This window comes from Marmota marmota, unplaced genomic scaffold (genome assembly GCF_001458135.2).
Source record: "Marmota marmota marmota unplaced genomic scaffold, marMar, whole genome shotgun sequence".
Classification (NCBI taxonomy): Eukaryota; Metazoa; Chordata; class Mammalia; order Rodentia; family Sciuridae; genus Marmota; species Marmota marmota.
In genome coordinates this window covers 8,959,701-8,973,046 of record NW_025999891.1, presented here as the reverse complement: position 1 = coordinate 8,973,046, position 13,346 = coordinate 8,959,701, and the positions used below count along the sequence as shown (strand labels likewise).

Below are 13,346 nucleotides of genomic sequence, written 5' to 3'. Positions count from 1 at the left end.
CTCAAGCTCAGCTGCAGAGGAGGGAGTGTGTGTGTGTGTGTGGGGGGGGGGGGGGTTGAGTGGCTTGTGGGAAGCTGGTGGTGGCAGTTGGGGTCTGAGGGAATTCCTGAAGAGCTCATGTGGTGCGGTGTATGTGTTCTAAAAATAAAGTTCATTTCTGCTTGATAAGTGGCTGGTGAATTGTGCCCAGCCAGACTGCAGCACATGTCTGTTGCTCCCTTGGAAAAAAAAAAAAAAAGTTTTGTTTTGTTTTTTTTTGAGCCGAGGTCTCGCTTTGTTGCCCAGGCTAATCTTGAACTCATGAACTCAAGTGAGCCTCCAGCTTGCGCTTTCTGAGTGTTGGAATTGTAGGCATGTGCCACTGTGCCCATCTTGTTTGTAAAAAATTTAATGGTGGTGTATACATGTGTGTATTTCTTTATGTACTTACTTATAGAAGTTATATTTTGTTCTTCCTTGAATCTGCTTGTCACTTATGATTTTCTGTTCCCTGCGGATCTTTCCAAAATTACCTTTAAATAAACTCTTTAAAGCATAGAATTTATATCTGATAATATCTTAAATTTTGGCTTGTTTCAGGTGTTAATTATATTTTTCTAGTTCTTGCTCATCATGCTTTGTTTCCATATGTGCCATTCATTGCGCTTGAAAGAAGTATTTGTAAAAATAATTTCAGAGGCTGGGAGCAGTGGTGCATGCTTTTAATCCCAGCAGCTCGAAGGGTGAGACAGGAGGATCTCGGGTTCAAAGCCAGCCTCAGCAATGGCGAGGCACTAAGCAAGTCAGTGAGACTCTGTCTCTAAATAAAATACAAAACAGGGCTGGGGATGATGCTCAATGGTTGAGTGCCACTGAGTTCAATGCCCAGTACCAAAAAAAAAAAGAAAGAAAGAATTTGAGACCTAGGATGAAGGTGCCTTTCTGGAGAGAGGATTTGCATTCACTTATGTTGGGAGCCCAGGGACTACTTAAAATTTAAAGCTTGAGACTTTTTTGGCATATTCATTTGATATGAATTCTTAATGCCAGTTCATGTGAGGACTGATTATTTCTAGCTCATCCTTCTGTATGACCCTGAGTATGTAGCCTTTTGGGATCTAAGCTCAATGTGAAGATCTCCTATTAGACTCACCACTTTGGATGATCACTGGGCTTTTAATTTTGTCCCATTTCATTGTGAAGTTATTGGAACTAAAGTTTATATTTGTCTGGCATGTCAAATAACTTTAGAATAAAAATACCTGCAGTTCCTGTTTTGTTTTTAGTTTTGGTCTTGTAATCTACTATCTTGTACATGTTCAGTGTTGTTAAGTTTTGGTTTGTAATACAGCATTATTTAGTTTTTGGTCATAGGGTTGGTCCAAATTAGCCTACTGTTACTGAAGATAGCAAGTTCTTGATTTATATTTCAGAAGGATATCTGTAGTTGTTTTGTGTGGAGAATACACTTTAGAGCAAGTTGGAAGGTGGGGGAGGGGAAGAAACAGGAGAGCAATTAGGAATTTGTTAATATAGTTCAGGTTAAAAATGAAAATGGTTTAGTTCAGGGCATATTTTAGAAGGAAGAGGCAGTAGGATTTGGCAATGGTTCTGCGTAAAATGAGATAGAAATAAAAGTCAAGGGGTTTTTGCATGATCAGCTGGAAAAGTAGATACACTGTATCTTGCGATGGAGAAGAGTGAGAGGAACAAGTTTGGGGAAATAAATGAGTTCATTTTGGGGAATGTTATGTTTGAGATGCCTGTAAGTATCCTGTGGAGATGTTGAGTAGGCAGTTGGTGTGATGTTTGGAGTTCAGGATTGGACTGGAAATATGTATTTGAGAATCATCAATATATAGATGACTTAAAGCCTTGAGAGTAAATGAGATCACCTGGGAGGTGAATAAAAATAGAGAAAAGAGGAAGTTTAAGATTGAGGCTTGGGAATTCTAATGCCCAGAGTTTGAAAAGATGAAGATTCATAAAGGAAGCTGAGAAGCAGTGGTCACTGAAGTGGGATACCCAAGAGAGTAGTGCCCCAGAAACCAAAAGCAGAAGGTATGTTAAGGAGAGAAAAAGCAGCTTTCTTGTATGTTGCTGAAAGTTTAAGTATATTGTTATAAACTGAAAATTTATTGTTATATTTGGAAAACAGTTTTTGGTTTCTTTAATGAGAGCTGCTTCTAAAGAGGTAGAGATGAAAGTCATATTGAAGGTGAGCTCGAGAGAGAAGAGTTTGGAAGAAGTGGAAATGCAAATGTGGACCAACCAGAGGAGTTTAGCTTCAAAGTGGAGCAAAGAAATAGAAGAAAATACTGGAATGGAGCTCATGGAGAAGTTTTTGTTTTGTTTTTAAAAAACAAAAAAATGATGGGCTCTATCATAGCAAATTTGTATGCTGATAAGGATGTTCTGATAGGAAAGAAGAATTGATATAGGAGACAATGCCGGAACAGAGAGGGGAATAGAGTTCAATAAATAAGCAGAGAGATTAACCTTACAGAGGAGGATGAATACTTCATTCATAGCAGTAGGATTGCTAAAGGTAGTGATGGGACAATGTTTCTGTTTTCTCAAAGAAACAAGGTCACTTGATGAGAGTGATGAGACAGGAAGCATGAAGGAGGCTTAGAAAGTGGAGAACATTGAATGTTTAGTTTCTTCCTAAATAAAACATCTTCTCACTCAGGAGTTGTAGTAATCTAGTTGTATTAAACATTTGAAAACTTCCTTATAAGTACGTTGAATTATTTAAAAATAATTTCTTTAAGGTGTGACAAATATTGGTTTTCTAAAAGATTCTTAAGTAGAAATGCTATCCCCTAAGTGTGTGTAAATCAGTTTTACAAGTTATAAAAATGTGTACTTTAGAAAGAATATTTGGCAAACAGAAAAAAAGTGCCCCACTAAATTCCTACCATGAAAGCCTAGGGGGTTATATTTTCCTTTTTAATGTCAAGATCCTTATTTCTTTATAAGTATAGTTACACTCATGCTTTAAATGCAAATTGTCGTTCAGTGATTATCAACTATCTTGTAAATATTTTTCCACCTTATTATTATTTTGGTGCTGGGGATTGAATCTATGGGTCCTTTACCACCGAGCTACATCCCCAGCCATTTTTAAGTTTTTATTTTGAGATAGGTTCTCTCTGTGTTGCCCAAGCTGGCCTCAAACTTGGGATCCTCCTGCTTCAGCCTCCTGAGTTACTGGGATTAAGGTGTGCATCACTATGCCCAACTCTGTTACATAGTATTTGTGACCATCAAATAGTTGGGTCATTGCTGAGCAATATCCTATTGTTAGATATTTAGGTTAACAGTTTTAGTTGGTTCATGTAATTATCTTGAACAGATTTTTCCTAAGAGCTTCATTTTATACCTTCCTTTCATTACTTGATCAGTGGTGTCATGTTTTTGAGCTGTAGAACTTAGAGAATAATTCTGGTTTGACTTTTCATTGTGAGTTCACAGTCATACTATGTTAAAATAGATTCTCTTTTCTGATTTTACTAATTATATGTTAGATTTTGAAGTTTTCACAAAGAAACAATGTGTGCCTTGGCTGTTTTGTATTTAAATTTGAGTATAATTTATGTCAAATTTTAGAGCGTATATTCAAAGTAAGAAACTGCATGTTTTAATAGGTTGATCCGAGGATTAGTTTTGGATCATGGTGCCCGTCATCCAGATATGAAAAAGCAAGTAAGAGATGCATTTATTCTTACTTGCAATGTGTCACTAGAATATGAAAAAACGTAAGTGATAATTTCTCTTTATAAATTTTTAAACTGTTTTTTCTAAAAGTGTTTTAAAATCTCTTCCCTCCCAGATTTCTTCTGTTTCCTTCTTTCCCTCTGTCTTTATCTTGTTTTTATTAATCTTTTAGAGAGGTGAACTCTGGTTTCTTTTACAAGACTGCAGAAGAGAAAGAGAAATTGGTAAAAGCTGAAAGGAAATTTATTGAAGATAGAGTACAAAAAATAATAGACCTGAAAGAGAAAGTCTGTTCTGAGACCAATAAAGGATTTGTTGTCATTAATCAAAAGGTGAGGAAAAAAAAACATTTAGATTTTAATTATTTGTAAGTTTTTTTCAGTATTTCTCAAAGTGTGCTTTATGGACCCTGAGGGTTCCAAGGACCCTTACAGGGACTCAGATGTTAAAACTATTTTTATATTAATAATCCTTTCACATTGTGTTGACATTTGCAATGCTGGTGCAAAAGCAATGGTAGATAAAACTGCCAGCACCTTAGTACAAATGAAGGCAGCAGCTCCAACCATCCTGGCAGTCCTCATCGTCTTTATGCCACACCACCACACACTTGCAGAAAAAAGAAAGGCAGTTTCATTTATGAATGTTTTGATCAAACGGTAACACTAGTAAGTTTTATTAAATTTTGATCCTTAATGCATTCTTTTATAAATCTTGAGTGATAAAATATGAAATACACAAAGAGAACTTCTACTAAAATACCAAAATGGGATGGCTGTATTGAAGGAAATCCTTGAATGATTGATCTGTGAGCTAAACTAGTTACTTTTATTCATTTTTAGCTTGAAAGAATGACTGATTGACAAACTATATATTATTTAGATTTGGGTATTTGGAAGATTTTTCTGAGAAATGAATGAAGCAATTCTATCACTTCAAGGAAAATACCTGACAGTGTTTGTTGCCAGTGGTAACATATGAGTCTAATGTAGTTAAGTATCCTGTATATAATCAATATATTTTTTTAATATTTATTTTATAGTTGGACACAATACCTTTATTTCACTCATTCATTTTTTTACGTAGTACTGAGGATCGAACCCAGGGTCCCGCGCACACGAGACGAGTGCTCTACCGCTGAGCCACAACCCCAGCCCCAAGTTAATCAATATTTAATAAATGACTAAACATGCAGGATTTTTCAAAATAACACATAGATAAATAATGCATTTTAAAGTATAAGACCAATGTTTGAGCATAGTGATGCAGGCCTGTAATTCCAGTGACTTAAGAGGCTTGAGGCAGAAGGATTGCAAATTTGAGGCCAGCCTTGGCAACATAGTGAGACTGTCTCAAAATAAAAATTAAAAAGATTGGGGATGTAGCTTTGAGGGAGAACACCTGTGGGTTCAATCTCCCATATCAAAGCAGAGAGAAACTCAACTCACCAGATAAGAAATATGTACCTCAAAAGAAGACCCCCAATGACCCACTTCCTCTAGTCACACTCTACCTGCGTTCACTTAAACCACTTAGTTAATCCCCTAATCAATTCAGCTCTAAACACTTGCATTGTGTCATATGTGAGCTTTTGGGGGATATCTCACATCTAAACCATAACATATACAGTATCAGAGAAGAATACCTAGTTGTCTGAAAAGGCTTTTAGGGATTGAACCCAAGGGCATATAAGTACTGAGCCATATTCCCACCCCCATCCCCTTTTATTGATTGATTGATTGATTGAGACAAGGTCTCACTAAGTTGCTTAGAGCCTCACTAAATTACTTAGGGCCTCCCTGTGTTGCTGATATTGGCCTTAAACTTGTGATCCTCCTGCCTCAGCCTCTTGAGTCACTAGGATAACAGGCATGTGCAGCTGAAAAGTCTTTAAAAATATTTCTCTTTCCAATTTTTATCTATGTGGTGGGGCCAGAGTTCTTTATGTATCTGAACCAAAACAGCATATTATACCAAACCGAATGCAGAAACAAATATGAGAATCTACCTGTCTTTTATTTAGACAGACATTAAAGAGATTTGCAAAAATGTAAATCATTCTCATGTAAATCATTTTGGAAAGTATAGTAAATTTTTATTAAAAAATATTATGTTAACATAAAATAGGTATATTATTTTAATGGTTATCAAATATTTTTAAATTTATTAATTTTAATTTATGATAAACAGATATAGCTCATATAAACAAAAGCTCTTTGGGTTCTTAATTTTTAAGAGTATAAAGTGATACTGAGATGAAAAAGTTTGAGAAATGCTCGTTTAAAATATGTTTATGCCTAGGAGAGTAGCTCAGTGGTAGAGTGCTTGCCTAGCATGGGTTTGATATACAGCACAGAATAAAGTTTACAATTTTTGTGTTATTTAATTATAGGGAATTGATCCATTTTCCTTAGATGTTCTTGCAAAACATGGAATAGTAGCTCTTCGTAGAGCCAAAAGAAGAAATATGGAAAGGTAAGCTTGTGCATTATACATCCCAACTTCTTTAAACAAACTGAAGTTATTCCATGTTTAATCCTTTTAGTTTATAAGTAAACATTGTTGAACAAAATAGTAGTGTACGAATTCCAAATTTTTTTCTTAATTTTAATAAACAGTTGAAATTGTAAAATTAGAGTCAAGTACAAGGAAGGTTTTCATATTTTTAAGAGAGATTTTAAAAACAATGCAATGGGATGTGATCTCACTTATATGTGGAGTCTAATAATGTTGCAGTCATAGAAGTAGAGAGAAAATCGTAACAAAGGCACACACCTGTAATCCTAGCAACTCAGGAGTTTAGGGTAGAAGAATTTCAAGTTCGAGGCCAATCTCAGCGACTTAGTGAGGTCTTAAGCAACTTAGTGAGACCTGTTTCAAAATAAAGAATTGAAAGGGCTGGGGATGGTAACTCAGTAATAAAGCACCCCTGGATTAAATCCCCAGTATGGTAGGGTGGGGTAGATAGGAGAATGGTAGTTTACCAGAGGCTAGGAAGTTTGGGGGTTTAGAAGATGTAGGTCAAAGTATACAAATTTCTGTTAGGAAGAATAAATTCAAGGATCTATTGTACAACATAGTGACTGTAGTTAATAATATACGTATTGTTGAAAATGCTAAGACTAGATTTTTAAGTGTTGTCACCATAAAAATGATAACTACGAAAGTTAATGCATCTGTTAATTAGCTAGATTTAGCCATTTTGCTGTGTGTGTGTGTGTGTGTGTGTAAAATTTCAAAATATCATGTTGTATGTTTTAAATACATTTATTTGTCAACTAAAAAGTAAACAAATTGCCCCCAAATAATATAACACAGCAACTATGTAATCTTCTATGTTAGATCCTTTCATCTTTAAGAAATTAGCCTTTATGTTTTCCATAACCAAAACTATGTAATTTCAGACTGTCTCTTGCTTGTGGTGGAGTGGCTGTGAATTCTCTTGAAGACCTAAATGCAGAATGCTTGGGACATGCTGGTCTTGTATATGAGTACACACTAGTGAGTATTTTTGTGAATAATTGTTATAGGGCTGGGGTTGTAGCTCAATAGTGGAGCGCTTGCCTGGCATGTGTGAGGAACTGGGTTCAATCCTCAGCACCAATAAATAAGTAAAATAAAGGTATTGTGTCCATCAACAACTAAAATAATATTTAAAAATAGTTGTTATAAAGTGAATACTAAGCCTTTTTTAAAAATACTAACTTTTTAATTCATATTTTGCATTTTGAAATCTATAGGACAGACTTTGCAATTTATTTACCTAAATATTTTTAAGAGTTCAAATACAATTTATTCATTTATTTATTTTTTGGGGGGTACTGTGAATTGAACTCGGGGGTACTCAACCACTGAACCACATCCCCAGCCCTGTTTTGTATATTTTATTTAGAGATAGGTTCTCACACAGTTGTTTAGTGCCTCGCAGTTGCTAAGACTGGCTTTGAACTCGCAGTTCTCCTGTCTCAGCCTCCAAGCCCCTGGGATTACAGGCATGCGCCACCGCGCTCAGCCACAACTTACTTTTAAATATACTTTTAGTTATGCTTAAGAAAAATTCACATGAAGAATAGATTCTCATATAAAATAAGTCTTGATTTCATAATGACATTGAATATTAAAGTTATATCTGTGTGTGTGTCGGGGGGAGGAGGGTGCTGAGGATGGAACCTAGGGTCTCACACATGCTCCACAAGCATTCTACCCCTGAGCTACATCCCCAGCCTGAAATTCTTGTGTCGTTCTTTAGGGTGAAGAAAAGTTCACTTTTATTGAGGACTGTGTTAACCCTCGCTCTGTCACCTTGTTGGTCAAAGGACCAAATAAGCATACTCTTACACAAATCAAGGATGCCCTAAGAGATGGACTTCGTGCCATCAAAAATGCCATTGAAGATGGTAAGGTCTTTTTGTGATGGATATGGACCTCACATATTTTTTAATTAGTAATAAATCTGTCATGATATATATGGTATTTCAAAAGATAAGAATTGTTAGTATTTTTTCATTTCACTTTGGACCGTGTGTTGTTTGGGTTATAAATATTTTTACTGCTGGGCACAGTGGTGCATGCCTGTAATCCCAGCAGCTCAGGAGGCTGAGGTAGGAGGATCATGAGTTCAAAGCCAGCCTTAGCAAAAGTGAGGTGCTAAGCAACTCAGTGAGACCCTGTCTCTAAATAAAATACAAAATAGGGCTGGGGATATGGCTCAGTGGTTGAGTGCCCCTGAGTTCAATCCCCAGTATGCAACCCCCCTGCAAAAAAAAACAAACACAGAGTTTTCCTTTGAAATGTTTTAATATTCTGCTGTCCTCCCTAATTAGTTTATGAAATGAAAAAGTACTTGACTTATAATGTCACTATTTATTTTTAAAAGTCTATTTGTATTTTATTAATTTTTTTGTAGTTATAGCTGGAAAGTATGCCTTTATTTATTTTTATGTGGTGCTGAGAATCAAACTCAGTGCCTCACAAGTGCTAGGCAAGTGCTCTGCTACTGACCTACAGCCCCAGCCTTAGAAGTTTATTTTTAAAAGCATGAAAATTTTTATAGCTAGAATTCATTCTGTTACCTCAGGTGCAGTATTATTTTATGAAAAAATTAGGAAGGAATATTAGCATTTATTATTTATTAATAATTTATAACCAACTTTCTTCTGAAAAGGATTTGGGGTAGATAACTTATTTAAAGTAGGATGATAGGCACATGAAAAGATGTTCAACATCACCAGTCATTAGGGAGATGAAAATCAAAACCACAAAGAGGTACTCTTTCTCAACCTCTAAGATGGCTATAATAAAAAAGCTGGACAACAGAATGTAGACAGAATGTAGAGAAACTGGAAACTGAATGCATTGCTAATGGAAAGTGTTGGAAGACATGTAGTTCCTCAAAAAATTAAACATGTAGTTACTGTATGACCGAACAAGTCTTAGGGATATATGTAAGAGGGTTGAAAACATGTTCACACAAAAACTTGCACACAAATGTTCATGGCAGCATTATTCAAAATAGCTAAACATGGAAACAATCCAAATGTGCATTGGCTGATAAATGAATAAAAAATGTGGTATTTTCATGATAAGAGTATTATAAAGTACTGGTATACATTACAACATGGATGAACCTTGAAAACATTGCTAGGTCAAAGAATCCAGATACAAAAGTCCTCCTATATGCTTTCATTTATGTGAAATGTCCAAGAATGACAAGTGCACATAGACAAAAAGGAGATTAATGATTGCCAAGGACTGGGAAGGGGAGAAGAGTGATTGCTAATGGGCACAGGGATTTTTTTGGTGGGGGGAGGGATGCTGAAATGTTCTGAAATTAGTGGTGATGATTGCAGTCTTTTTTTTAAAATATTTTTTAGTTGTCAATGGACCTTTATTTTATTTATTTGTATGTGGTGCTGAGAAACGAACCCAGTGCCTCACACATACTAGGCAAATGCTTTACCACTGAGCCACCACCCCAGCCTGATTGCAATATGTTGTAAATATATTTTTTATATATATATAATTTTTTTTTTGGCACCAGGGATTGAACTCAGGGGCACTTAACCACTGAGCCACATCCCCAGCCCTTTTTTGTATTTTATTTAGAGACACGGTCTCACTGAGTTGCTTTGGGCCTTGCTAAGTTGGTGAGGCTGTGATCTTCTGCCTCAGCTTCCCAAGCCGCTGGGATTTAGGCATGCGCCACCATGCCTGGCAATATATTTTTTAAAATACTGAAAAGTACACTCTAAGAGGTTGAATTTTATGGCATGTGAGAAAGATAAGAAACATAAATAATGGTTAGATTTGTTTGATAAGCAGAAACAGATATGAAATAATGTAAAATTAAAGTTGAAGTGGAAAGTTAGAACCTAGAGAAAAGAATATAAATAATAGCAAATATAATAATCAATATTAATATTTAACCACTATGAATCACTATTAATATTTAAGTTACCAGAATATACATAGATTTCATTACCAAAAAAAAGAGAAAATATATTAGTTCCTAATTGGAAATAATATGGGGCTTTATATATGGGTCATTGTCTGCTTTTTATAGTCAGAAAAATATTGTTGCTATTTTGGGGATTGAACCCAGGGGCACTTTAGCACTGAGCTACATCTATAACCCTTTTTATTATTTTAGTTTAAGACAGGGTCTTACTAAGTTGCCCAGGCTGACGTCAAATGTGGAGATACTCCTGCCTTAGCCTCTGAAGTCACTAGGATTACAGGCATGCACCAGCATACCAAATTTTTGTAGTTACTTTTGATAGACTCTTGAAGCCTTTGATAGTTACACTCAATTCTTAGAATTCAGAATACATAGATGGACGAATAAACTACTATTTTTCTTTATCACTTCAACCACTTATTTTTTTAAAGAATTTTATTAAGATATAATTGACATAAGGAATCGCACATATTTAAAGTGAACACCCCTGACCATCATCTCAATTGAGATAATAAACATATCCATCACCCCAAAAATGTTCCTCAGTGCCTATTGATAATTCCTCCCTCTGCTTCTCCCCATGCCACCCCATCTCCAGGCATTCATTGGTCTGCTTTCTGTCATTACAGATGAGTTTGCCTTCTGTAATACTTTATATGAATGCAATAATATAGTATGTTCTCTTGTTTTATTTATTTTTTAAAATTCTTTTTAGTTGTTGATAGACTTTTATTTTATTCATTTATTTACATGCAGTGCTGAGAATCGAACCCAGTGCCTCCATATGCAAGGCAGGTGCTGTACCACTGAGACACAACCCCAGCCCCTGTTCTCTTGTTTTAGTATAGCTTCTTTTTTAAAAATTTTTTTTAGATGTTGATGGGCCTTAATTTTATTCATTTATTTATATGCGGTGCTGAGAATCGAACCCAGTGCCTCACACACGCTAGGCAAATGATCTACCACTGAGCTACAACCCCAGCCCTTAGTATAACTTCTTTGATACTGATTGATTATTTTGAAATATTTTATCTTTCTGTGGTTGATTCTGTTTTATTGTTAAATAGGATTCCTTTGTGTGAATGTACTATAATTTATCCATTCACCTGTTAATGGAATTTAGTTAGTTCTAGTTCTTGGCTATTACAAATATAGCTGCCATGAATAAGTCTTTTACAGATATTTATTTATTGGATAAATGCCTAGGAATCCAATGGCTATGATAGGTATATATTTAATTTTTTAGAAATTGACAAACTGTTTTGTCACCTTTACATTACACCCATAATCAGTGTATGAACATTCCTGTTATTCTCATCAATACTTGATATGATAGGCTGTTTTAGCCTTTTGAATATTAAACAAACAAACAAATTAGGGTTTTAATGTGCATTTCCCAATGATTATTGATGTTGAACATCTTTTTATGTGCTTGTTATCCATGTATCCTTCATAAGGTTTCTGTTCAATTTTTTGTCCTTTTTGAAAATTAGATTGTTTTCTTATTGTTGAGTTTAAAAGTTCTTTTATGTTATAGATTCAAGTACTTTGTCAGATATATGATCTGTAGAGTTTTATCCTTCTCTGCCCATAGCTTGTTATTCTCTAAAGAGTGTGTTTCAAACGGAAGTTCTTAATTTTGAGGAGGTCTAAGATCAGTTTTCTTTCTTTCACAGATTATGCTTGTGGTATGGTATCTAAGAAATATTTACCTAACCTAGGGTCACAAAATTTCTCTTATTTTTTTCTTTTTAAAGTGTTATTGTCTTAAGGTTTACATTTAGGTCTTTGCTTACTTGCTTGCTTGATTTCTTTCTTTCTTTCATGGTGCTTCATGGGAGAGCAGCATGTCATAGCCAAATACATTTATTATAACATTAAATGACTAAAACTACTTATTCTGTAAACATACCGGTTTTCTGTGTCTTCAGTTCATCTTAATCTATTTAGTTCCCAGCATCTTTTGAAAACCTCTTTTGAATGTGGAGTTATTCATTTCAGAGAATAGCTCTGCTGCATTCCTAATGGCAGTGGAAGGTGTTTAACAGACACTGCTTTGTAGCAGAGATCCATGGCTGCCTTTTTAAAAAAAAATTTATTTTTTAGTTGTAGTTGGACACAATACCTTTATTTTATTTATTTATTGTTACATGGTGCTGAGGATGGAACCCAGGGCCTTGCACGTGCTAGGCAAGTGCTCTACCGCTGAGCCCCAACCCCAGCCCTCCATGGCTGCCTTTTGATGACAAATTGTAAGTCTTCATCAGGACTAAAATATTATCAATCAATCAATCAATCTATCTATCTATATATCAATCTATCCATCTATCTATGTTGGAATGGCCTTCAATTCAGAGGTGTCAGTCCTAGGTGGCCAACTCCATTGCTGTGGACCAGAGATGAGGCACAACACATTGTGGTGGAAGGGTATGGTAGAGGAAAGCAGTTCAGGACACAACAATCAGGAAGCAGTAGGTCTATGATTCATTTCAAGTTAATTTTTGTATATAGTTCAGGATATGGATCCATGCTCATTTTTTTCACGTATAAGTGTTACATTGTTTTAGCCCCATTTCTTGAAAAGAACATGTTTCACCACCAAATTCCCTTTGCATCTTTATTAAAAATCAGTTGTCCAGCTGGATGAGGTGATCTGTGATCCCAGTGACTGGGGAGGTTGAGGTAGGGAGATCTCAAGTTAGAGGCCTCAAAGTAAAAAAAAAAAAAATAGAAAAAGGCTTGGGATGTGGCTTAGTGGTTAAGTGCTCCAGGGTTCAATCCCCCATACTAAAAACTATAAAAAATACTGATGAGATAAATTCAAGAAGACCCAAATAAAAGGAGAGAAATACTCTGCATATGAGGTGGAAGACTCAATATTGTTATCAAGTATCTCCAAAATGATCTACAGAGGTAATGAAATTCCAACCAAAATCCCAACAGTCTTTTTCAAAAAAAAAACTTGACAAGCTGATTCTAAAATTCATATTCGAAGGACTTCGATAACAAAATAACTTGAAAAAGAACAAAATGTGAGGCTTAACACTAATGATCTAAAGACATATATAGCCATTAAGACAGTATAATATTAACATTAAGACAAATAAATCCATGAAACAGAATAAAGAACACAGAAATAGAATCACAAAAATATGGACAACTGATTTTTTTGTTTTTTTTTTTTTAGTAT

The 13,346-nt window shown here is 35.1% G+C and overlaps 1 protein-coding gene across 4 annotated transcripts in view; it reads left to right on the top strand.

Annotated features, from left to right (window-relative positions):
* The window catches only part of Cct6b (chaperonin containing TCP1 subunit 6B), a 52,288-nt gene that overhangs the window by 31,242 nt on the left and 7,700 nt on the right, over positions 1-13,346 (top strand). For all 4 annotated transcript variants that reach the window (XM_048794944.1, XM_048794940.1, XM_048794937.1 and 1 more), the window contains 5 exons: positions 3,630-3,740; positions 3,872-4,031; positions 6,092-6,174; positions 7,104-7,200; positions 7,949-8,096. In XM_048794944.1, coding sequence (XP_048650901.1) covers positions 3,630-3,740; positions 3,872-4,031; positions 6,092-6,174; positions 7,104-7,200; positions 7,949-8,096 — 599 coding nt within the window. The remainder of the gene's footprint in view (positions 1-3,629; positions 3,741-3,871; positions 4,032-6,091; positions 6,175-7,103; positions 7,201-7,948; positions 8,097-13,346) is intronic.